Source organism: Petaurus breviceps, unplaced genomic scaffold, assembly GCF_028583685.1.
Source record: "Petaurus breviceps papuanus isolate PSGF00001 unplaced genomic scaffold, PetGlider_PUasm1.0 151, whole genome shotgun sequence".
Taxonomy (NCBI): domain Eukaryota; kingdom Metazoa; phylum Chordata; class Mammalia; order Diprotodontia; family Petauridae; genus Petaurus; species Petaurus breviceps.
Window position 1 is genome coordinate 17,069,702 of NW_027185712.1, and position 25,570 is coordinate 17,095,271.

Below are 25,570 nucleotides of genomic sequence, written 5' to 3' on the forward strand. Positions count from 1 at the left end.
GTCTGGGAACCTTTCTGTTGGTTCGGAAGCCCTGAAGAAGGATTTTCTTGTTGTATGTTTACAGAAATCCTGGGAGAGGGCTTTGCTAATGTGTTGAGGGGTTCTAGGACTGTTCTACAGACAGAGGATAAATTCATGAAGGGACTGGCAATGTATCTTATGGCCTTGCTAAGCCTTGTCTCCCCAGGAACTAAGATTGCTGAGAACTTGCCTCGTGTCAAGATGAAGAAAAGACTTCCATTTGGGTATTAAATGCTGTGTTTAAACTTGATGTAACTCTGGGGTAGATTCAGTTGTGATCCAGGGGTGGGGAACTTTTGACCTTATGTTTGGAAACTAATCTCCATTTGAGAAGAGGGGCTTTGTGGTGGACTTAATTAAGGTATAGCCTAGGGGTGGAGAAGTATTTAGAACAGAGACTTTGTAATTGATTGAATGATTGGAAGGTCCTGGGGTGGGGTAGTACTTGGAGATTATTTAATCATACTTAGTAAATACTGTATTTTGAATGATGTCATGTTTTGATCTTCTCTGTTCTGGGTTTGTTACTGAATAAAATAGAGAGCACCTATGCTGGTATTTCGAACCTGGGAAGTTGCCTTTGCTTGGTATTACATTACACCTCTGCAATTTCCCTAATAAGTGACCATTCATAGATCTCCACTGATGCAAAACTTACTACCTATAAGGATCTTCCACTGTGGGCACACTTTAATTGTGAGAAAGATTTTCCTTATGGGAGCCAAAATTTGCCTTTCTGTAATTTCCAACCATCACTCCTAGTATCCAAATTGGGAGCCAACTAATACCAGTAGAATCCCTTCTTCATATGATAGCCCTTATCACTTTGAAGATTGCCATCATGTCCCTCTATTGCAGGGTAAAAATTCCATCTACCTTCACCTGATCTTCATATGGCTTGGCTCTCAATGAAACAGATAAATCATTAACCAGTCTGATTAAAGAAGACACAGAGGAAAACCAAATTACCAGTATCAGAAATAGGGACAATATTAGTACCTCCAAAGTTGTTGCGAGGATTAAATGAAATAACATATATTTATGTTATTGTTATTATGTATATACATTGCAAATTGCATACTTGCAAACCTTTAAGTGCTATATAAATGCTAATTATTAAAAATGGAAAAGAAGTCACAACAAATTGATAAGAAATAAAGAAAATTATTTGCAACTATTTTGCCTGATTGTATGCCGACAGAATTGGCAATTTAAACACAATGGATGAATATCTACAAAAATATAAAATACCCAGGTTTAACAGAGTAAGAAATTAAAAATTTAATAACCCAGCCTCACAATGCTTGATTTCTGAACATCCTCATTAGTTTTATCTCCTTCCTTTAGAAGATGCTCTAGCTTATCGATTTCCTTGTTGAAATGTGGCTCTTAGAACTGAATATACAGCATTCCAAACATGGTCCAAACTAGGGCAAACTATTGCAGAACTAGCATCTTTCCCTTCCTCCAGACATTAATTTAGCCTGAATTTACTTTAGGTCTCTCTGACAACTATATTACATTACTGACCCACTGAAATCCACTAAAACTCCCATGAGATCAAATCATAGGGTTCAGAGCTAGAAGAAAAGACTTGAAGGTTTTTTCACATGAACAGTTGCTCAACCACATCTCATTCTGTCCCTATGCGATAAAATTTTCAAATCCATATAGAAGCCCTTAAATTTATTCTTGGAAAATCCTCATTTTAGATTGAGTCCATCATTTTAGCCTGTAGACATTTTGGATTCTGGTTGCTACAATTAATGTAGTAATTATACCCTCCCTTTTTATATCATTTACAAGATGCAGCTAGGTTAGGATTAGGGCACTGGCTTTGAAATCAGGAAGACCTAAGTTTAAATCCCACCTTATTTTTTATTCCTGGACAAATCACAACCTCTCTTGGCCTCGATTTCCTCATCTGTAAAATAGGGATAATAATAGCACCTACCCCAGATGTATTTGTGAGCATCAAAGGAGATGATATACATAAAGTGTTTTGGAAACTTAAAGGTTTGGTAGCATCCCCAAGTCATTGATAAAAATAGAACATATTTTAATAGAACGGGGTAAAGGATTTCTCCTAAGGCCAGTCCACTAGAAACCTCTCTTGAGGTTCACATTGATCCACTAAAGATGCAGTAGTTTAACCAATTGAACAACAACCCTGAGAAGTAGGCTGTTATTATCCCCATTTTACAGATGAGGAAACTGAGACATAAGATTTGTTATCTCTAAGATCATAGGGTTTACAACTAGAAGAAACTTTACAGGCAATCTAATCCAAAACCCTTATTTTATAGATGAGAAAACTAAGACACAGAGGAGGAAAAAAGATTTGACTACATAGGTAGTGAAGTAATGGAGGCAGAGTTTGAACTCAGATTCTCTGACTCCAAATCACTTGCTTTTTTTTCTTCATGACCTAGATAATTTCTTAGAACAACTGAGTGTAAAGACAACTTGTGCACTATAATGGGAAATATGAGACAGAAAGTATTTAGTTCCTGGCAGGTAGAGCTAGTATTCTAATCAAATTCCTGGCTCTTTCAAAAGTCGTAAAGTAATGCATCTCAAGACAAACAGGTCTTTGTGCACTCTTTCCTCTACCTCTCTCTTTTCAGACAAAGCTCCCAGTGACATTGTCTTCCTGGGCACTTACCTCTGTATTCAGTAACTCATTCTAGATCCTGCTTCACAACGTAGGGAATTCAAAGGGAATAGGGTCTGCTCACAAAGGAATTTGACACTGAAAGAAGAGGTAACACGCACAACAGTCACATGTGTGGTGTCAAGTGTGTGAAAGGAAATCAGAGGAAGTGAGAAATGTTATCCTCTCTGTTTAAGAACAAAGGCCCAAGTCCTTCTTGCTGTTTCTTTCCGATCTGCCATTCCCTGTCCTTCCTATGCTCCCCACCCTTGCTATAGTTTGCTACAAGGTGACTTTGGAGCAAATCTTCCTCGAAAGCAAAACCTACCTTCCAATGGGAGTGGGGGAAAACATGTAATTTGTGAAGTTTGTATTGTTTCCCTAATTGACTGAAATTCTCAGTAAACTATTGGGCTTGATTCATCCCCCCTGAATTAGGACAGAACAAATTCATCTAGGTGGCGAGTTTATGCTGAGGAGGAGGAAAGAAAAAACCATCCTGCCACTGTACGTGGGCTGAATCATATCTAGTAATTTTGGCTCCTGGGGTACTAGGGAAAGTGGTAAAACACTAAGTCTGCTTCTGGGAGAACCACTGGGAAGGAGGAAGGGGAGAGCCAGACAGTGGCAGAGATCACCTGGTGTAGGGGTGGGGAACTTGAAGCCCCGAGGCCACACGTGGCCCTCTAGGTCCTCAAGTGTGTCCCCATGACTGAATCCAGACTTCACAGCACAAGAAGTTTGGATTTGGTCAAAGGGCTGCCCTTGTGGACCTAGAAGGCCACATATGGCCTCAAGACTGTAGGTTACCCACCCCTGAGTGTGCCTGCCAGAAAGAGCAAGAGAAAAGTAGAATCCCATATCATAGAGATATTGTGTTTGTTTGTTTGTTTCCTTTGCCTTTTTCTAGTTTGAGTATTAGAACCATCTTTGTCTCATAAAAGGAGTTTGGTGGAATTTTTTCTTTTTCAAGTTTTGTGAAAAAATTATATAGCATCAGTATTAACTTCTATAAACGTTTTATAAGATTTCTAACTAATTTTAAATATTAGTAAGATTGCTGCAGAAAGGTTTCAAGTTCTCTAAATTTTGGCACCCTAGAGCCAATTCCTTGTTGCCACAACCTAGTTTTAGTTATGCACGTGGCTATTTGCCCCATATACCTTCAAGGTCCTGTGAGGGTACAGAAAATTGAGAGCTAAGGAATCCTGCATTCTGCCTCAACCCCCAGTGTTACATTTCTAGTGGAAAAGAATTAGTATGACTGTGGTTTCTGGGTGATTTTCCAGAATATTGTCTAAAAGCCTGGGATGGCATATTTTCCATCTATATCTAGGAAAATGCATGTCATTCATAGTCTTCTAGATAGGAAACAATGATAATAGTAATGATGATGATAATGTATTTTTATTTCTCAAATAAATCCACAGAATATTTTAATGACACAGTCATTAATTCCTATGTTACAGATATATTTCTTCCAGATAGAACTTTTTAAGAATTCCTCAAAATCTAACATGACTCTTCCTAATTCTTATCCCTTTACTTACTTTTCTTCTCAAAATCATTGGAGCAACTGCTTATATGACCAGTACTCTCCTTAGTTCTAAAGAGAACTTTGTATCCCTAAACAGTTGAGTTGATATTAGGATTCATATTTTACAAGGATAAATTTTTTTAAAAGTGATATTTTCTCAAAATCTTAATAATATATTTAAAATAAATTACAAATCGTATAAAATATCTATAGAACAACTAATAATTATGCTACACAAATTTTTCATAAAAATTGAGGAAGAAAACGTTCTGCCAAACACCTTTTATGAGACAAATATGTTCCTAATATTCAAATCAGAGAAGGATAATAAAAAAAATCTATAGACCAGTATCATTAATAAATTTCTATTCACAGAATTTAAACAAAATTATTTGCAAAAAAATGCTATAGCAAGATGTTCAAAAATTTATTCACTGTGACCAACCTGTATTTATGTCAAAATGTGAGAATGATTCAGTGTCATGAAAGCAGTGAACATAATCGATGTTTTTAGTAAACAAAGTCCCTCAATATTACATTTTTTCGATAAATGCATGTCTTTGACAGAATATAATAATCATTTATACTAAAACCCCTAGTAAATATATGAATAGAAAAGACATTTTAATATGATAGAAAGTATACTTCTAAACCCCAAAGTTGCATTATTTGCAATGGGGAAATACTAGGTGCTTTCTGATAAATAAAGGAGCAGAGCATGATTTTTCATTTTTCTATTTATTTGACATGGTTATAAAATATTACAGACAACAATAAGAGAAAAGAAAGAAATTCAAAGGCAAAGGGGAGACAAAACTGTCTGCTATTTGTGGATGACATAGTGGCTACCTTAGAAAACCCCAGAGAATCAGCAAAGAAACAAATTGAGAAAATTAATAGCTTCAGTAAAGTGGCAGAATAACAAAAAAAAAATACATAAAAATCACCAACAGCTCTATGTAGCAATAGAAAATGTTAGAAAGAGCAGTCTACAGATATAGTGCTACCAATCAAACTACCAAGGTGTACTTTTTAGAATAGATAAAATAATAGCAAAATTATCTTGGATGAGCAAAAGGCCTAGAATCTTAAGAGTGGGAAAAGTTGGATGCAAAGGGATAATAGCACTTGTAGTTCTCAAATTATATTATAAAGCAATGCTCATGAAAACTATTTGGTGTTAGAAAAATAGAATATTGATTGGCAGAATTATCCAGGTAAAGAAGAATCATAATTGAATTCAATGACTCAGTGTTTGTAAACTCCAAAACAATTACTTTGGATGTTCATGTGGATGGAACACTCTATTTTGCAAGTACTCCTGGGCAATCAATTTGGCAGAAATTAGATTCATAGCATTTTACATCATTATTAGCATCATCATGGCTGATATATATATATATATATATCACTATAAGATTTGCAAAATATATGTTATTTCTTTTGATCCTTACAACAATTCAACAGTTCCTGGGAGGTGGGTACTATTATTACTCCCATTTTTCAGATTTAAAAAAAATGAAGCTGAGTGATTTTAAGTGACTTGCTCAGAGCCACACAGCTACTAAGTGTCTAAAGCAATATTTGGACTCATGTCTTCTTGACTTCAAATCCAGAATTTTATTCTCTCTCTCTCTCTCTCTCTCTCTCTCTCTCTCTCTCTCTCTCTCTCTCTCTCTCTCTCTCTCTCTCTCTCTCTCTGTCTGTCTCTATGTATTTACATACATATATACACACACATATACACAGACACATACATACACACACACAGCTACCTTTCTACATATACAACAATAATCTCAAAATGGACATGCACCCTAAATATTAAAGATCACACCATAAAGAAAAAATTAGAAGAGATCAATATAACAGACAAAACTGGGAAAGAATTTTTATCCAAACAAGAGATACAGGTGAACACTAAAGACAAAATAGATCAATTTGACTACATCAAATTGAGAGGTTTTTGCATGAACAAAATCAGTGCAACTAGAATAAAAAGGGAAATCCCTGATTGAGGGGGAAATCTTTGCATCACATATCTTTTATAAGAATCTAATATCCAAAATATGCAGGAATGGACACAAATATGTAAAACCAAGAGCCATTCCCAATGGACAAGTAGTCAAAGAATATGAACAAACTTCTCAAAAGAAGAATCACAAACTACTATCAAGCATGTGAAAAATTGTTCCAAATCACTAATAGAGTAGTGCAGATCTAAATTATTTTGCATAAACAGCAAATTAATAAAGATGACAAAAGATGAAAGTGGTCATTGTTAAAGAAGCCACAAGAAGACTCTGTTGATGAAACTGTGAATTGGTCCAACCATTCTAGAAGACATTCTAGAAATAGCTATTCATACCTTTTGATTCAGAGTTTACTAGGGATATACCCCCAAATTGGTCAAAGGTAGAAATAAAGGTCTTATATAATCCCTCAAAATACTCATAGAAATACTTTTGTGGTAGCAGAGAAATGGAAGCAAAATGATTACCCATTCATTTGGGAATGGTTAACCAAACTGTATTATAGGAATATGTTCATTCTAGCAGCTTCTTGGTTTGTCCTTCATAATCTGTCTTATCTACAGTCACATCCATGCCAGATGAGTATAATATTGGCGCAATAACATTACTATGCTATTAAGAAATTAACTTCAGAGAAACATAGGTGATGTAGAGTAAAGTATGCAGAGTTAATCAGACAACAAGTATATGTTAAGCACTTATATGTCTGGCACTGTACTACATGCTAAGAATACAAGTACAAAAAATAAAACCATCCCTATTTTCATTTAGCTTACATTCTAATAGGGAAAACATATACATGTAGCATAAATATATGCAAAGTAGATAAGTGCAACATAATTTGGGAGGAAGACTAGCTATTGGAGAGAATCAGGAAAGACTTCATGCAGAAGACAGTGCCTCTTTGTACAAGGCAAAGACATCGAGGTGGGAAATGAGCTGTAAGGGGGAAGAACAAAGAAGAGACCAGTTTGTCATGATCACAGAATACAAGGAATAAAGTTCATGGAGATTATAAGGATAGATTTTCAGACCTAGGAGGCCAGGTTGTATAGGGTTTTAAAAATGAGATTGAAGAGTTTATATTTTCTCTTAGAATCAAAGAAAGTGCCTAGAGTTGATTGAGTAGGGGCGTCACTTGGTCAGATCTGTGCTTAAGAAATATTACTTTGGTAGTATTATGTAGGATGAACTGGAGTGGTGAGAAACTTACAAAAGGAAGAACAAATTAGGAGTTTGTTGTAATAGTTCAGGTGAGCAGTGTTGAGGGACTAATCGAAGATGGCAGCTGTGTAAGTAGACAGAAAATAAGGGGTAGTAATTATTGTGAAGGAAAAAATAGTAGTATTTGGCATTTGATTGGCTGTCCAGAGTGAGGGTGAATAAGGAATTAAAGATAATGCCAAGATTATTGACCTAGGACACTGAAAGGATGGTGGTGCCTTTGACAGAAATCAGGAAGTCTGAAAGAAGGAAGGGTTTAAAGATAAAGATAATAAGGCCACTTTTAGGCATTCTGAGTTTAAGACATTCAGCTTGAAATGTCTAGTAGGCATTTAGAAATCTGAAACTAAAGCCCAGGAGAGAGGCAAATAATACAGTGACCCCTTCCACATCATGACTTTCCCTTCACAGTTTTGGTAAGTGGTGGGTCAGCATAACAATTTTGGGGGAGTTTTGTGGAAGCTGAAGGTGACACCCAAAGACTGGCAGATGACACAGAGCTATGACCAAATTAACCCAAATTTTACAATAAGGTACTGTAAATACCCCATAAAAAAAAGAAAAAAATTCAGACTTCTCTGGTATGAAGGGAGGGCCAAGAAATGTTACACAGATTTTCCAGATCTTGGGGACCACACACTTAACCCCAGCCATGTAGAGGGGATACTGTATATAAAAAGAAAAAAATACTGCAACTGGGTTCTGTATAATTAATAATGACCAAGCTTGCCCCAAGAGAATAGTTGAGAAAACATATCTGCTTTCCCTCTTTGTAGAGCTGGGGGATTATTGGTGTAGACTACCTAACAGACTGTCAAATACTCTTTGATGTGTTGGTTAGTTTTGCTAATTTTCTACCACCCACCCATTTTTCCTTTTTCTTTTAAAAGATGGCTCACTGATTAGGGAAGAAGGGATATATTCAGAATGGAAGGTGTTATAAAAACAAAAATTATCAATGAAAAAGTTAGAAAATTTTTTTAAAAAATAGTGATGGATCAATACATGAGGGTAGACATGCGGTCAGATGTGGAGGCAGCAGATGTTGCTGCTTTGGGAATTAGGTGACATTTTTCACTTGCTTCAGTGTATATTGCCACATTACTTACAATCACTGCTTGCCTTTGTAGAATATTTGTCCTGACAATAGTGTTAACTTGCAGGGCTTCACACTATTTCCTGCCTTCTGCCTTGCTTCTGGATTTGGTTTGCACAGTCAACTTTGGCTTGACTTCATATGGTCTCTGAATTACTCTTTTAGGTCTCAAGTGGGACATACCCCTTTTCCTCTGAAGTTTCTATGGGATCCTGATGATTGCCCTTAATCACCAACATCTTGGCAGAAATTAAATACACCTTCCCTTGCTTTTGTGTCTTTTTAAAACAATGACACATTTGATTAATTTAAAAGCTATTATGATATAATAAACTTTCTTCCACCTTCTTTTCCATTTGCAAAGTCAACCCTAAATATTCAGGAAGATAGGTGAGCTAGCAGTCAACCTTTCTTCTAGGAAAAATCAACAAAAGGTATACAATAGAGGCAAGTTAGAGAAAAAAATAAATCCAAGAGTATGGGTTGTTAAAATCCAGACTTACAAAGTATGTCATAGAAAATGTTATTCTTCTCTTTACAACAGATTCTTATTAATGCCTAGCTCTCTAAGTGCATTTACAAAAATTTTTAAATATCTATTTCATATAGGTCAATATAAAGTGAGTTATATCTTTACATAGAAATTGTGCCCCACAATTGATCTCACAGTGAAAATTTATATTCTGTTTTTAGCATGAGTGGTATCTCTATATATTTTGTTATACTCAGTAATCTGATTTAAATATTTATTTTTGCAGCCCAGACACTATAGGAATAGCGTAAAAGTTCCTAATATGGGTAATGTCATTCCACACCTGGTGCACTGAAGCTATCAGGAAAGGATTTCTCAACTCAGTGATACAATTTTGAGAAGGGGCACCATTTTCTTGTGTGGTGCTCATGTAAAATTTTGCCCTGTTAATTTGCTACTTTAATCAATAATACCAAGCTCTCATTTTACCAGAGCTCAAAATTAACATGTTGAATTTGTTTCACTGATTTTAAATTCTAATGTCTCAAAATTCAAGAAGCAAAAAACTCTCAAGATGTCTGATTGGATTTGCTAAACTTTACCTTGTGGTAAGCAGTTACTGAGTTAAAAGTAGGGGACTCAGTAAATACTCAATTTACTAATCTAAATTTAGTAAAGGGCAGCTAAATATCAGACCTGGAGTCAGGAAGACTCAACTTCCTGAGTTCAAATCTAACCTCAGATACTTACTATCTGTGTAACCCTGGGCAAGATCATGTAACCCTGTTTACCTCAGTTTCCTCATCTGTAAAATGAGCTGGTAAAAGAAATGGACAATCGTTTTAGTTTCTTTGCCAAGAAAACCTGAATTGGGGTCACAAAGAGTAGAACACGACTGAACAGCAATAAAAATTTTATTTTAAAATTTAAAAAAAAAAACCATTCTCCTGTGCAGCATGACAGTATTTAGAGAGCTGGCATTGGAGTCAAGAAGACATGAGTTCAGGTGTTATCTCTGATACTTATGATTATAGATTTCGGTCTTGAAGGGACCTTAGAGGCCATTGAGCTCAACCCCCTCATTTTGCTTACTGATGAGAATACTGAAACAGAAAGATATTAATGACTTGCACAGCTAGTAAATATCCGAGGTAGGATTTGAGCTCAAGTCTTCCTACCTTCAAGCCCAGCACTCTATTCACTTTACCACATGGTGACTCTTAGTACCCCAGGCCTAAGACCATAAATAGAGCAGTTGCTAGTCTTTGGTGTTAGAGGGAATTTCCTTCCTAGGAATTCCCATTAGTCAGGAAATCACAGATCGAAGCAAAAAACTGAACACACCAGTATTACAAGTCTTTTTATTGTGATGTTGGGTACACATGCTCACTAGTTAATATTACAGTTTCTTGGAGGAAAGTGGAGTTTCATAAGAATCATGCTGACTTTACAAGACAATGGACAGGGTTTCCTGTCTGGATGGGTGTCTTTGTTTTTTCACTGATGTTTCTCTCTCTTCTTGGCTCGCAGGCAAGGTACACAGGCCTCATTTTCTACCATGAAGGTTGGCCTCTGTGCATCCATGAAAAGGTGGTGGTACAGCTAGCATCCCTCCACAAAGTACGGCTCAAGCCAGGGGATTTCTATTTGCAAGTTGTCGCAGGAGGAAAGCAATCTGCCAAATTGGTTCTGAAATGCCTCGCCCAACATGGACAAGGAATGGAAGAAGTCACCGTACCTGAAACCATGTATGGATGCATCTTCACGGCAGAATTTTTGGAAAATGTGAACTGTGAGAGGACCAGCTTCCCCTTGCAAAGCTGCTTGCTGACCACAGGCACAGTGGTCTATCGCACCCCATGGAGCAACATAATGAACCCCATCTTTGTCCCTACGTCTGAAACCATCCTTCATAATTATTCCGGCAGCCCCGTGCTAAATCCGTTGAGTTGCCATAATCTGGATTCCCAGTCACCCACGCAAACCATGGAGAGCACCCATTCTCGAAGCAGCTCCACTTCCAACGACACTGGCTGCACGGTCATGGAGGCCTCTCTGTCCTGCAGCCATGGAAGCTCGGGGAGTGACCTGTCCAGCCCACTCCATTCCCCTGAATGTAGAACTGAATTAGAAAGCCCCAGAACCCCTCCTGGAGATTGTGAAGGAGAGTATGTAAACCTTGCTGTATTCACCCCTAGCCTTTCAGAGCCCCCTGACATGTGTGAGGAGACAGAGAAAGCACTCCACGTTGAGGAATTATCTGGTACAGTGGAGGAGAAGAAGACTAGCCTAAGAAATATTACTTTCAGCACAGACTTGAGCAGTCCTTGTGCTAGGCGGCGGCAGCTAAGGGATTCTACCTATTTTGAGACCAGACGTCTATTTCGAAAATCATACATGGAAGCCTTACAAAATCCAATGCACCTTGGCTCTAGCTCAGAAGAGTCAATAACAGAGGAGATCTCAGACCAAATCATTCATTCACCTAAAATGACTGATGAACAAACAGCAGATGTCAGGGCTGCTGCTAAATCAGCTCAGAAGGAAAGTTATTTTTCTGAGAGACTTCTCCCTAAGGAAGAACTAAGAGGAAACATGAGTCCTAAGTCCTGTTCCCAGACATCAGAAAAGCAGCTTGGACCTGTTGGATCTTCTTTAGTATCTGGAAAGAGGGCTAGTCCCAGGAGGTCTCAATCCTTGGATCGATCCCACAAAAGTTCCCAGGATAAAGGCCATGACCCCCGTCGGTCCTCAGATGATTCATCGAATGTAAATCCTAAAAAGCTCTTAAATGAACAAACTTTAAGCCCTGAAAAATTGGACCCCAACAACCACTTCTGCATCACCGATAAAAGTCACAAATGCACCAAAGAAGATGAAGGTAATGGGGGGGGGGAGCAGAAGGGGAGAGAGAGACAGACAGAAAGAGACAGAGACAGAGAGAGAGAGAGAGAGAGAGAGAGAGAGAGAGAGAGAGAGAGAGAGAGAGAGATTATTTTACAGCTAACTTTTTTAAAAATCAAAGGTCCATACATAAATTTTGACTCAGTCACTTAAACTCAGCCTATTTATTCAACTTTCTGAGTGGACCTTTGAGATGTAAATGTTACTTGTATAATCATTCCTTTCACAGGCCACAAATCAGTTTGAGAGTTCTCTTCATAATCAGGTAAATTATTGTTCTGGCTCCTCTCTTATACCCACCAAACACATACATATACTCACAGACACAGGCACAACACATGTGTAGAAAAGATATCCAAGAAAAAAATCTTAGTGGGATAAATGTTTTCTTAGCCTCATCCAGAAGTCTGGAAATTGCTTGTCTTTTTTCCCCCTAAAGCTCTGTAAAATATATGTTATGTAAATAGATTTTTCAGGGCAGGAAACCAAAACAAGACATGGTAATGTATTGAACTAATTCCATTTCCCTTTAGATAAAAGGGCAGTAATGCTTTGGAAACAAACTCCATAAAAATCAGTTATTACTTGGTGAGCAACCTTTTGATGTTGAATCTTTCCGAACTTTAGCTAGCCAGGTGTTCAAATGATGGTCACACAGGATTCTGAAGTTACTCTGGCCCTTCATAGAATTGTACTCATTTAAAGATAATCGGTCAATACACATTCATTAAGCATCCACTGTGCATGTCTCAGATATGATAATAAGGAGCCAGAATCAGTTACAACACATATGCTAGCGGTTATGATTAAAGTTTTTCATGATTGAATTCTTCATCTCAGTCAGTCAATAACTTTAAATGTGATGCTTAGGAGCATTATAAGAAGTCCAAATAAGGCAGCTGCTTCTAGGGTCTTAAGTTACATTTTTCAACTTGTTGCTGTAGTTGCCAACCTGTGATTTTTAGGGCAAAATGCATATTTTTATGGCACAACAAAAATGAATACCTGGATTAGAAAATTCATTGATCAGAATTCTGTTTGCACTTTTATTCCTAATGGTAAATAGTTGTCAGCTTAAGACCTTATGCCTTCATGCTAATGTGAAAAATACTGCCTGAACCTTTTGAAATGTCTCTAGAATGAAATTCAAAAGTATTACCATTCGCTAACAGTGGAAAGAATTCTGGATCTAGAATCAGAAAGCCTGAGTTCAAATACTGTCTCTGATACTTAGAACTGGTGTGACCTTGAACATGCCCCTTAACCAAGCAGTGCCTCAGTTTCCTCCTCTGTAACATGTGGTTTTGCCTTTGCAGTCTCTTCTAGCTCTAAAGTTATGATTCTGTAATCCTATAAAAATAACATAGGCCTCCCTTTCTCCATTTGTCAAATGAGAGGGTTAGACAGGATGATCTCCAGGATCTCACCCAGATTTTACAAGCCTATGGATCTAGTAAAGAGAAAAGAAATCAATGACTGGCATTTCCAAAAGAAGTTCAAAAATGAGATCTTTTTAAGTAAAGAATTTGTCATTAGACTCCTTGCACTGTACATTGACTTGATATAGGTCTTTACAATAGTTGAGAATGAGAGGATCTCCAGCAATGCCAGTAGTCATAGGCTCAGAATTTTCCCAAAGAATCTGTTATCATGGGTAATGTTAGAATGAGAGGAATTCCACTTTATTCTTATTTATCCTTATATTCTTAGGTAACTGTAGACTATATATATATTTATTGCTAGGATACTCAAGCTAATTCAGGAAATAGTGGATTTAATCCATAGTATCTCTGCATAATCACTCATGTCCTATTTCCTGCCCTCCAGGTTTTTTGGAACCTTGGATACCTAGGGCATAAATCCCTTAGCATCCAAGTCTGGCCAGTCACTTTATTCTAATATTAAGTGGAATTTACTTCTGAAGCAAAAGCTCTTTTTATAAGACTTTCCTGTTTCTAGTTTGTTATGATAGCAACAAAGGGCCACCATGATTGCTGAACATCAAATATTCTTACCCTTTTTTATGTCTTGGATCCCTTTGGCAATTTAAGGAAGCCTGTGGACCCCTTCTCAGAATAATATATTTTTAATGTATAAAATAAAGTGCATAGGATTGCATTTATAGCTAAATACAGTTAAAAATTTTTTAAGTTTATAGACTCCCTGTTAAGAATCCCTGCAATATACTTTAAAAATTCCTGTCATTCCCCCATGGACATATCAAGGTAATTTAACTCCTAAATAGAAAATAATCAGAAGACCTCTGAAAAGGGAATCTCCAGTTCTGCATGATTTCAATATCTGCCAGGCTAGCAGCATTCTCCTGTGCCATGATCATTAAGTCAGGGGTAGAAAAAGATAACCACTATAAATGAGGACTACAGATACAAGCCTGTTAGAGCCTGTTAAGAGAAATGAAATTATTGATTTGACTACTTGCCTCGGGTGTGTAAGGGCTGAACTAAATGGTTGACTGTGCCAATAAATCCGTTACTTAAGGGTTTAATCCTTTTAGCTCAGGCTGCTGTTCATCTTCAAGTAGTTTAGTTACCATCAGTAGAGTTATGGAACATTAGAGCTGGAAAGGACCTCTGATCTCACGTAACCCAGACCTCTTGTCTTCCACCTGAACAGACCCTGAAGTCCGTGGAGATAATGTGGCTTGCCCAGAACCACAGAGCTAGTTAATGACAATTACCACCAGAACCTAGGTGTCCTGGACCCCAGTCCCCAGATCTTTCAGTCAAACGACACACGCTGTAGTGCTGACCAATATCAGGACAACTCTCTTGGGAATGGTTCCAACCTCTTCCTTGTACCCTGACATTCAATATCAGCCCTTGGTGGTGCCATAATGTTTGATGCCTTCATGGCTATGTTTTTATTATTCCATTAAAGAAGGAAAAATAAGCTACTGAGATATTCTGGTGCCCCTAAATTGGGTGAGGTGGACCACTTTTAGTTAGGTTTCCACTCAGGATGAGTTAAACAGGGCTGCTTAGACATGCTATTTTTTCAACTTACTTTAATATATCCATGATCTCATCAATGAGAGCACTTCTGCTGGTGCATATCACAGCTCATCCCTAATTTCTCTTCTTGTTTAGTTATTTCTATGTCTTTCTTTGTATTTTCCACAGTGGAACGTGCCAGTACCCTGGGAGTCCTTCTTTTGGCCTTTGAGTTTTCATTTACTAGGGTAACCTTTGGGTCACACACCTCTTGCTTTGCTCATGCATTTCCTTCATGATGCCTTTTATGTCCCTTCTTTTTTGCAAATCATTTTGGGCGACCTTCTACAACTTATTTATACCCACCATGGAGATCTCTGTGTCTTCTGGGTCATTTACAATGTTAACCCTTAGTAGTATTTTATGCTTCACAACAATTTGGCATCACTGGGGCACTGATAGTAGTAGCGAATAATGAGCAGGTCTTGAAATTAGGAAGGCCTGGGTTCAAGTCTCACTTTTAGCATCTACCAGAGATATGCTTTTGGCCAAGACATTTGACTTCTCATTACTCCCAAGCAATGTTCTAAGGGGAAAGCTAGGTGGCTCAGTGGATATAGGCCTGGACTTAGGAAGACTGTGTGATGGCTTTTTTTTTTTTGGAGGGGGGGAGGCAGGATAATTGGGGTTAAGTGACATGTCCAAGGTCACACAGCTAGTAAGTGTTAAGTGTCTGAGGCCCGCTTTAAACTCTGGTCCTCCTGACAGGGCTGGTGCTCTATTCACTGCACCACCTAGCTGCCCCTGACTGTGCGGTCTTAAAGCTTGATTTAACATTGTTTCTGAAGGAAACTAGGGAGAGCTCAGGCAACTTCCTGGCCTCTCTCTGCCATCTTGGCTCCACCACCAACACCCCTTTCCAGAAATTCTCTTCTTAGTTCTGGGCCTAGTTCACTGTCCCTTCCATTGTTGAAGATAAATGGATCTCATTGGGTAACTCAATGGCTGCCTATCCAACTTCAGGTCAAAATCTTGGTAACATGCTTCCTGCATTCACTTGATTTTTCATATGTGTATTGCTAGACCAAGTTCTTTACAGGTTAAAGGGTTTGCTGAAGGCCACACAGTTAATGGTAGTCAAACTTGGATGAAAAGCCAGCTCTCCTCACTCCAAGGCCTATGCCCTTTCCTCTTTATCATGCTACCTCTCCAACTCGTCCACACTTTTAATTTGGCACATTCTACCATTAGTATTATATATATCCCATTTATCTTGTAGTAGAAATACAGAATGGTGTCACAGAAAGAGCTTTGATCTTACAAAAACTGGTTTGACTCCTGCCTTTGTCACTGACTCTTCATTCAAATTTGTACTAGTACCATCACTGCCCTGAACTTCAGTTTCCTCATCTGTAAAACAGGGACAAAGACAATATTTGCTGTTTCTACTTCCCTGTTTTTTTTAACCAAATGAAAAATTAATTTCTTTACAAGCTATTGTAATATGTCTATTCTGTGTATACACACACACACACACACATATATATGTATGTATGTATGTATGTGTGTATAATATAATAAAAGGTCTTCAAATTAGAAAGGCCTGGGTGCAAGTCTCATCTCTAACTAGAGGTACGATTTTGGTCAAAACACTTGACTTCTCATTGTCCTCAGACAATGTTTTAAGGTTATAAGTTGTTAAGAAGGTAACAGTCTGCATTGGTAAAGAAAGTCTTCCTGACTCCAGGTCGAGCATTCTATCCACTAAACCACCTAGCTGCCCCTAGTTTACATGTAAGCTTTATGGTACTATACAAATGTAAGTAGCTATCATCATTTCCTCTATCAAAGTTCTACTCTGATGCCTTATCATGGTGTGGAAGTAATCCTGGGTCTCAAAGCCTATGCCAGCAGAGGGCTCTTATCTTCCAAAAAAACTTCCAATATAGAATATAGGCCCAAGAATGGCACTGGTCTAACCAGATTCAAAGAGACTTGTTGCCAGAGATTTGGCCACCAGTGAGAACAATTTCAACCTTAGCAACTCACAAAACCCATGAAATTTGACCACCAGAGATCCGACCATCAGTGAGGAAAACTTCAGCTTCAGCCATAGAGTTACTCATAAAACCTATGAAGTGGGGGAGAGGAAAGGAATGTGTGTGTGTGTGTGTGTGTGTTTTGGAAGGGGCCTGATCATTATAGCATGCAAAAAGTACCAATATTCATATAATTGTGGATACTCAATGTATTATTTGTAGACTATTGATAAATAAGAGAAATACAAAATATTGTGCTCTTTGGATGCTGAATTAGACGATGTCCCTTTCCTCAACGCTTTCCATTTGTATTCATGCAGTTGGATAGAAAGCCAGTAACAGTGATCCCTGAGGCTGCATTTCCTTATAGCATCAAGGCAATAGAATATGTTTGAAAAAAAAATGTGACTTTGAAAAACTCAGGTCCAAATAAGCAATCCACATTATGGTTAGGTGGTCAGGCTGTTATCTGATGGAATTTTATGACCAGATATCGCAGAGGTGTGGTTCTGGAGGACCAGGTCAAGAATGTCATCTGGCCCCTAATATCAACGATGCTACTAGACATGCTCAGATCCGATTCATTCATTCAAAAAACAAGGATCAGGTGACTTCTATATCCAAGGCATAATTGGACTCTGCCTCTGGTTGCTTGGTATAGACAGTGTTGTCATTTCCAAATCTCAATCAGTGCTTTCTTTAGAAGCCTTGTGCCAATCTGCCTCTATCCCTGTAATTACCATCATCTTTTCATTGCTGTAAAAACATAAATTCATTATCACAGTGCCCAGACCTTAGCAAATACTTAAGAAATGCTTGTTGACTGACCAAATTAAAGAGTATTTGCGTTGTTAAACCTAAAAAGATTTGTTTTAAAAATCATGTTTTTTGTAAAAAGTCCAGTTTCAAATCCTACCTCTGATTCTTAGTTCCTGTGTGACCTTTGGGAAATCATTTCACTTGCCTGGGCCTCAATTTCCTTGTCTTTACAATGAAAGGGCAGACTGGCCTAGAGGTCCTCTGAGGCACCCCCTCCTTAGCCCTGGGTCTGTGATCCTGTGCTCCCAGGTGTCATTATAAAGTAAGGGGGCTCATTCTTTTTTTTTGAGGGCAATTGGGGTTAAGTGACTTGCCCAAGGTCACATGGCTAACTTTTGTGTTGTGTCTGAAGCTGGATTTGAACTCAGGTCCTCATGACTCCAAGATCCATTCTCTATTCCCTGTACCACCTTGCTGCCCAGGGGGGCTCATTCTTTAGCAAACATACCAGAACTTATTCAGTGAAATGAATGTTGTCCCCTTCGAAGGAATAACCTTGAAAAACCTCACACTTGGTCCAACAATATAGAAATTGCTTAAAACACATTTTGAAACACTTCATTTAAAACAACCTCCACAGCCTGTGTGGCATATGCTTTTGAATGTACTCTGTAGTGGCAAATATTCATTTTTAACATTGGATTTTATTAATTTATTTTGTTATTCAGAAGTAATTTGGTACGTACGATCTAATACTTAATAGTATGCAATGTGACTCTGGGTAAAACCCTTAATTTCTGCCTCCTTAAGAGATCTCTTACTCTCTGTTTCCTCATCTATAAAATAGAGACAACACTACCCTCACTGCACAGGGTTTTTGAATCTAAGTTAGAAAGGCCCCTAAATGGCCCTCTAGCCTAATCCCTGATTAGAGGTTCTTAACCTGTGGTCCATGAATTTGGTTTTTAAAAAAGTATTTTGGTAACTGTGTTTCAAAACATTTGCTTTCCCTTTGTAACCCTTTGTGTTTTGTTTTATGCTTTTAAAAACACTCTGAGGAGAGGCAGAACCAAGATGGCCGAGTAAAGGCAGGGACTCACCTCAGCTTTCCCCCAACCCTCAAATACCTTCTAAAAATGATTCTATACCAATTATAGAGCAGAAACATTCCAAGAAGGAAGTCACAGACTTCATCAAACTACTATACGGGTCCACAGTACAAAAAAGGTTAAGAACCCCTGCCCCAAACTGTGCAAGGTTGTCTTCTACAGAGCCAATAACTGATCCCTCAATTACTGCTCTGTGATGTCCAGTGAAGGGGAACCCACTACTTTCCAAGGCAGCCTATTATACCTTTGGACAGCTTTAATAATGGGGAAATGTAATCTTATGCTTAGCCCAAATATGCTTCTCTGTAGCTTTTTCACATTGCTCCCATTTCTGCCTTCTGGGACCAAGGAGGGTATGTCTAATCTTTCCTTCTGACAATCCTTCAAATACTTGAAGGAAACAATGTCTCCCATAAGTCTTCTCTTCCCCTTGATAAACCTTCCCATCAGGTAGTGGTTTTTAAAATACTTTCACATGCATTATCACGTTTGTCAGATAAATGGTTGCCAAACTTCTGGGTGATGCAAAGCTAGAAGGGAGAGCTGCTGTGTTCGATAATAGAGTTAGGAGCCTCAAAAGATCTTGATGGGCTAGAGCTATAGGCATAATGAATTAAGGGAAATTTAGCAGGGATGAATATAATCACTGCATCACTCCTCAGGTGGCATCGTGGCAGCCATCTTCCAGAGGAACTCCATCTTAACTATGTTTTGCCCATAACATAGTGCTTAGAATTAAACATGATACTCCGCAAGTGTTTGACCAGGGTGGAATGCTGTGGAACTGTTTCCTTTCTCATTCCAGACATTTTGCTTCTCACTATATTAATAAAAAGGCTCTTCACATACATGATCTCATTTGAATCTCACAACAACCCTATGAGGTATAACAGTGCAACTTATCATCCTCCCCTTTTACAGGTGAAGTTGACATTCAGAAAGTTTAAGTGACTGTCATGATCCCACACTTAAGTGTCACAGACAGGATTTGAACCCAGGTATTTCTGCTTCCAGTATAGTGCCCTATCCATTATACCATACTTGTATTTAGCTCTTTTAACTATCAGATCATTAGGGTGGCTAGGTGGCACAGAGAATAGAACGCCGACCCTGGAGTCAGGAGGACCTGAGTTCAAATCCAGCCTCAGACACTTGACACGCTTACTAGCCGTGTGGCCTTAGGCAAGTCACTTAACCCCAACTGCCCTGCCTTCCCCCCTCCAAAATGCAAAAAAAAAAATTAAGAAAATTAACTGTCAGATCATGCAATCGATTCATTGAACTTGTAGACTACTAAAAACCCCAGATCGTTCCCTAGCCATGGATCTCACCCACCTACCCACTCATCTTGTGCTTCTAAAAGTGATTTTTTGAATCCACCTGCTGAATTTTATATTATATTGTATTCATTATGCCTCTAACTCTAGCCCATCAAGATCTTTTGAGGATCCTAACTCTATTATCTAACATATCAGCTCTCCTTTCTAGCTTTGCATCACCCTGGTTTGGCAACCATTTATCTGACAAATGTGATAATGCATGTGAAAGCATTTTAAAAACCACTACCTAAATGAAAGGTATTTTTTTTATCAAACTGAGCAATAATACCATTGTTAGTCAAAAAATGAAGAGTGCCTAGACAGAAATGAGATTTTCTTGTATGGCTCAAACTGGCTTTAAAAGTAATTGCAAAGGAATCTTACTTAGCATGTAAGTATGCTGCAAATGATGTGTATCTGGTTAAATTCCCTCTTAAAAAGAATGTTAGCATAATTTGAAGTGAAAACTGATTTGAAGCTCTGTAATGCTTTAATGGGCATTAACCAGATCCAGGTACACCTGAAGATATTAGAGAAATCCTAAAGTGCTTTCAGGCTTCTAATTGACTCTTGTTGAAATCCTGGATTTTATTTTTTAGTTGCAGAATGATCATCAAAAAAACCCCTTTCCATATGCATGTGAGTACCAAGTACCAATACACTGTACGATTCACACCTCATCCTTTTCTCTTTATACCAGTCACCTCACTTGTGATGAATGGCTTACCCAATAAGCTCAGTAAATTCACAATTCCAGAGAGGGAAATAAGCAACTGATTGAAATTTATACTCCCAAGTCAATTTAAATATGTGTGAAAAAGGTGTATCTGTCCAGGCTATCAACACCAGGTCATGACTGTTTGCCAAGTAGGACAGGTCAAGACCTGGAGTCTAGATTTGTATCTACAAGGTCAAAGCCAGAAGGCCAGGAAACAGCAGAGAAATATATGATACTGAGAGTACTGAGGATATGTCCTCCGGCCCAAGCATAGCAGCAGCAGGAAGGGAAGAGAGACAGCAAGCAGAATCTGAGAAACCAGGCCAATGGCAATGTCATGAGCTCTAAACCGAAGGCCAACAGGGAAGCCAAGTCTGATCTGGGCAGCAGGCAGATTCAGGCCAGGCAGGAGGAAGAAGACAAGCGGATGGTCTGTGTGGATGAGGGAATCCTCCATGATGTTAGAAGAGATCCAAGGGCAGAGGCTCGCTGTCCCCTGTCTTGTACTTATCTTCCCTGCTAGGCATGGGTAGAGAAGCATGAAGAGCAGGTGTGCACAGGAATCTAGGGAGAAACAGACACCCAGATGGTCAGAGCAGCTGGCCCAGCCAAACAAAACTGCTTACAGCCTAGAGGCTGGTGGCCATCGGGGACTGGGCTTTTGTCCTTCTTTTGGAGCTGGTTATTTTCACCATCCCTTGTTAGAGTCTAAACTGAGGCCTGAGTAATACCTGCACAATCCCGTCCTGGGCACAGACTCTCAAGAAGCCCATACAAACACAAAATCTCAACCATTTCTCCTGGAATTCTATTGCAAGACAAGAGACAAGGTCAGAAAACGCCAGACTGAAAACAGTCTGTGGTTCTCAGGAGGGCTTCTTGGACAAACACAGGGAGGGCCTTGCAGCTGGTTCCCTGGGTTGAAAAGCTTTGTTTTCAGATCAAGTTGAGTCAGTGTTCATTTGTGGTCTGACTCAGAGACAGCTTTTGAGCTCTTTTGATCCTTAAACCAATAATGTGTTGCTTTGTTTTTGTGTGGTATGAAGAATGCTGTGTGTTTGCTGTCCTCTTGGCACTTTCACGAAAACAAGATGTCATGAGACTATCCCAGGGAGTCTCTTTTTAATTAGTGTAAATAAGGCATTAATTGGTGGCTCCAGCCCCTGGCACTATCTCTCAGAGTCACAATTGTGGGTTTCTTCATGGTAAAGGACCGTGAAGATGAAAAACCTTACCTGAGTACCCATGGGTACCAGTCACGAGGCACAGGTAGGCATCAGCTTCTAAAACTGAATTGCAGCTCCCTTTTTCTGAGATGTCAGCCAATCACCCAGCCCTTATCCCATTTATAGCCTCATTGTCAGGGTCTGAGAGGAAGCAGGCCTGAACAAAGCAGAGAAGACAGCATTGGTCTAGCTAGTGTCTAGCCAAAAGAATTTGGCAGATAGTGTAAGTGTAAAAGTCATGGTTTCAGGGCCAGAAAATCAATTAGCAAAGGGAAGGGTACTGAAGTCCAGGAGGTGGAGCCAAGTTCCAGGTCTAGGAAAACCATATCAACAAAAAAGAACAGCACATCCCAAAGCCAATATGTCCAAACAAAATCTTTTCTCTTTCTGTGTGTCTATCTTTTTTTCTGTCTCTCTCTCTCTCTCTCTCTTTGTTTCTGTCTCTTTCTCTCTCTGTCTCTGTCTGTCTCTCTCACACACACACACACACACACACTCAACTCCCCCTCTTCTAAATTTCCCTATAACTATCTATGAAGCCACCATCCATTAACCCTAGTTCAACATCTTGGAGTCATCCTCAACTCCCTTTCCTTCCCTGCTCTTCCCTGCCCCTCTCATCCAGGCAACTGCCAAACATTATCAAGGCTACCTCCAAAATATTTCCTGTATCTATCCCCTTCTCTCTCATGGCTACACCATTAGTTCAGGCCCTTATCACTTCTCATCTGCACTAATTACAATGCCTCCCTCCTTGAACCCTTTGCCTCCAGCCTCATAGACTCCCCTCCAGTCCATCCTACACAGCTGCCAGATTGATATTCCCAAAACCTAAGTCTGAATATGTCACTACCTAGTTTGGGAACTTCCAGTGGTTCACTCCAGCTTCTAAGATCAAATACAGACTCCTTTATTTGGCTTTTAAAGTTCTTGACAGAGTAGCTCCAGATAGATACTTATAGCCTAACCAGACTATCCCATTTGTTGTTTCCTTACATGACATTCCACCCTCCATCGTTCATCTGCCTTCTCCTTGCCTTTGCACAGAGAATCCCCATTCCTGGAACGTGCTTGTTCCTTGCCTCCACTTCATAGACTCCCTAGCCTCCTTCAAATCTAAGCTCAAGTGCCACCTCCAACAGGATTTCCCCATTACTAGTGTCCTCTCCCTTAAAATTACTTTGTGTATAATTTGCAGTTGATTATCTATGCATCTGTTATTCTCCTCCCCCATTAGAATGTAAATTCCTAAAGGTCAGGGGTAGTTTCATTTTTTTCTTTACTTTGTATCCCATGACACTTGAATAGCTCCTAACACATAGTAGGCACTTAATAAATGCTATTTGAATGTTAAATGAATTGTAAAGGAGATGGTTCTATTAAACCCTTGAGTTTAAATCCTCAAAGTAAGTTCTGTTTTTCAGTCATCAGTTACAATGAGAATCATGCAAAAACTCATTGTAGAAGTCCTTCATTGTAGATAGTAGTGGATTGGATCATAGGGAGCTACAAAGGACCAAACCTTCGTTTTATGGATGACTATTCTCAATCCTCCTTCTCCTTGATTTCTCTGCAGCCTTTGACACTATTGGTCACCCTCTCATCCTTGATACTCTCTTCTCTCTAGGTTTTCAGGACACTACTCTCCCCTAGTTCTCCTCCTCCCTGTCTGACTGCTCCTTCTCAGTCTTCTTTGCTGGATCCTCACCCAAATCTTGCCCTCTCACCATAGGTGTCCCTCAGGGTTCTGTCCTGAGCCATCTTCTTGTCTCTTTCTATACCACTTCATTGGTGATCTCATCAGGTCCCTTGGATTTAATTTCCATATCTATTCTTTTTTTTTTTTTACTTTTGGAGGGCAATTGGGGTTAAGTAACTTGCCCAAGATCACATGGCTAGTTGTGTGTGTGTGTGTGTGTGTGTTAAGTGTCTGAGGCTGGAACCAAATTCAGGTCCTCCTGACTCCAGGGCCAGCGCTTTACTCACTGCGCCACCTAGCCACCCCTCCATATCTGTTCTGATGATTATCAGATTTACACAGCCTTCCCTAACCTCTCTGCTGACCTCTAATCACCCATCTCCAACTGCCTGTCAGACATCTTGAGCTAAATGTCCAGTAGACATCTTTTTTTGGGGGGGAGGGGGTGGGTGGGCCAAGCAATTTGGGTTAAGTGATTTGCCCAGGGTCACATAGCTAATGAGAGACAAGTGTCTGAGGCCAGATTTGAACTCAGGTCCTCCTGACTCCTGCTCTATCAACTGCACCACCTAACTGCCCTGCCCAATAGACATCTTAAACTCAACAAGTCCAATGACAAACTCATTTATCTTTGCTTCTAACCACCCTCCCCTACCATCTTCCCAATTACTTCAGAGGATGACACCATCCTCTTAGTCACTCGGGTTCCTCCCTGGGAGTCATCCTTGATTCCTTATTATCTCTCACCCTCCATAGACAAGCTTTTGCCAAGGCCTGTTGATTTCACTTTTGAAATGTCTGTCGGGGCTGCCAGGTGGCGCAGTGAGTAAGAGCGCCAGCCCTGGAGTAGGGAGGACCTGGGATCGGTTCCAGCCTCAGATACTCGGCACCCACACAAAAAATAACTGGCTGTGTGACCTTGAGCAAGTTACTTAACCCCAATTGCTTTAAAAAGAAAAATAAAAGAAATGCCTGTCAAATATACCCCATTGTCTCCTCTGATGCTCCCAGTCTAGTGAAGGACCTCATCACCTCATGCCTGAATTACTGCAATAGCTTGTTTGTGAGTCTGCCTGCCTCGTCTCCCCCCACTCTAATACATCATCCATGCAGCCACCAAAGCGATTTTTCTGAAAGCACAGGTTCAACCTTGTCACTTCTACTACTCAATAAACTTCTGTGGTTCCCTGTTGTCACCAGGATAAAATACAAAAATCTCTGTTGGGTATTCAAAGCTCTTAGTTCTAGCCTCTTCTTCTTTTACAGGTTTCTTGTACTTTATATTTCTCCATGTATTCTTCAATCAGGTGACACGACCATCTCATGGATAAGACACTCCATCTCTTGGCTCCCAGCTCTTTCTCTGGCTGTTCCCCATGCCTGGAAAACCCTCCTTCCTCATCTCTTCCTACTGGCTTCTCTGGTTTCCTTTAAGTTCCAACTAAAATCCCACCTTCTACAGGAAACTTGTCCCAAACCCTCTTAATTCTTATCCCATTTATCCTGTATAGAATTTGTTTCTTCATATTTATGTCTTTGTTAAATTGTGAGCTCCTTGAGGTCAGGGACTGTCTTTTGCACTTTCTGTATCCCCAGGTTTAACACAGTGCCTGGCACTTAATATGTGCTTAATAAATACTTATTGACTGACTACAAATGAGGAAATGGAAGACAGGGAGGTTTTATGTGACTTGCCCAAGGTCACATGGTTACTAAAAGTCAGAGGCAGGATTTAAACCCAGATGCCTCCTAAACTATTCCTGCCAGATTCCTTGCAGCTCTAGGCCTTTAATCCTCAGAGTTAAGAAAC

General features: G+C 39.3%; 1 protein-coding gene across 3 annotated transcripts in view; it reads left to right on the forward strand.

Annotated features, from left to right (window-relative positions):
• Window positions 1-25,570, forward strand: part of PLEKHG4B (pleckstrin homology and RhoGEF domain containing G4B) — a 210,556-nt gene that overhangs the window by 92,954 nt on the left and 92,032 nt on the right. For all 3 annotated transcript variants that reach the window (XM_069075981.1, XM_069075982.1, XM_069075984.1), the window contains exon 3: window positions 10,567-11,917. In XM_069075981.1, the coding sequence (XP_068932082.1) occupies window positions 10,567-11,917 (1,351 nt within the window). The remainder of the gene's footprint in view (window positions 1-10,566; window positions 11,918-25,570) is intronic.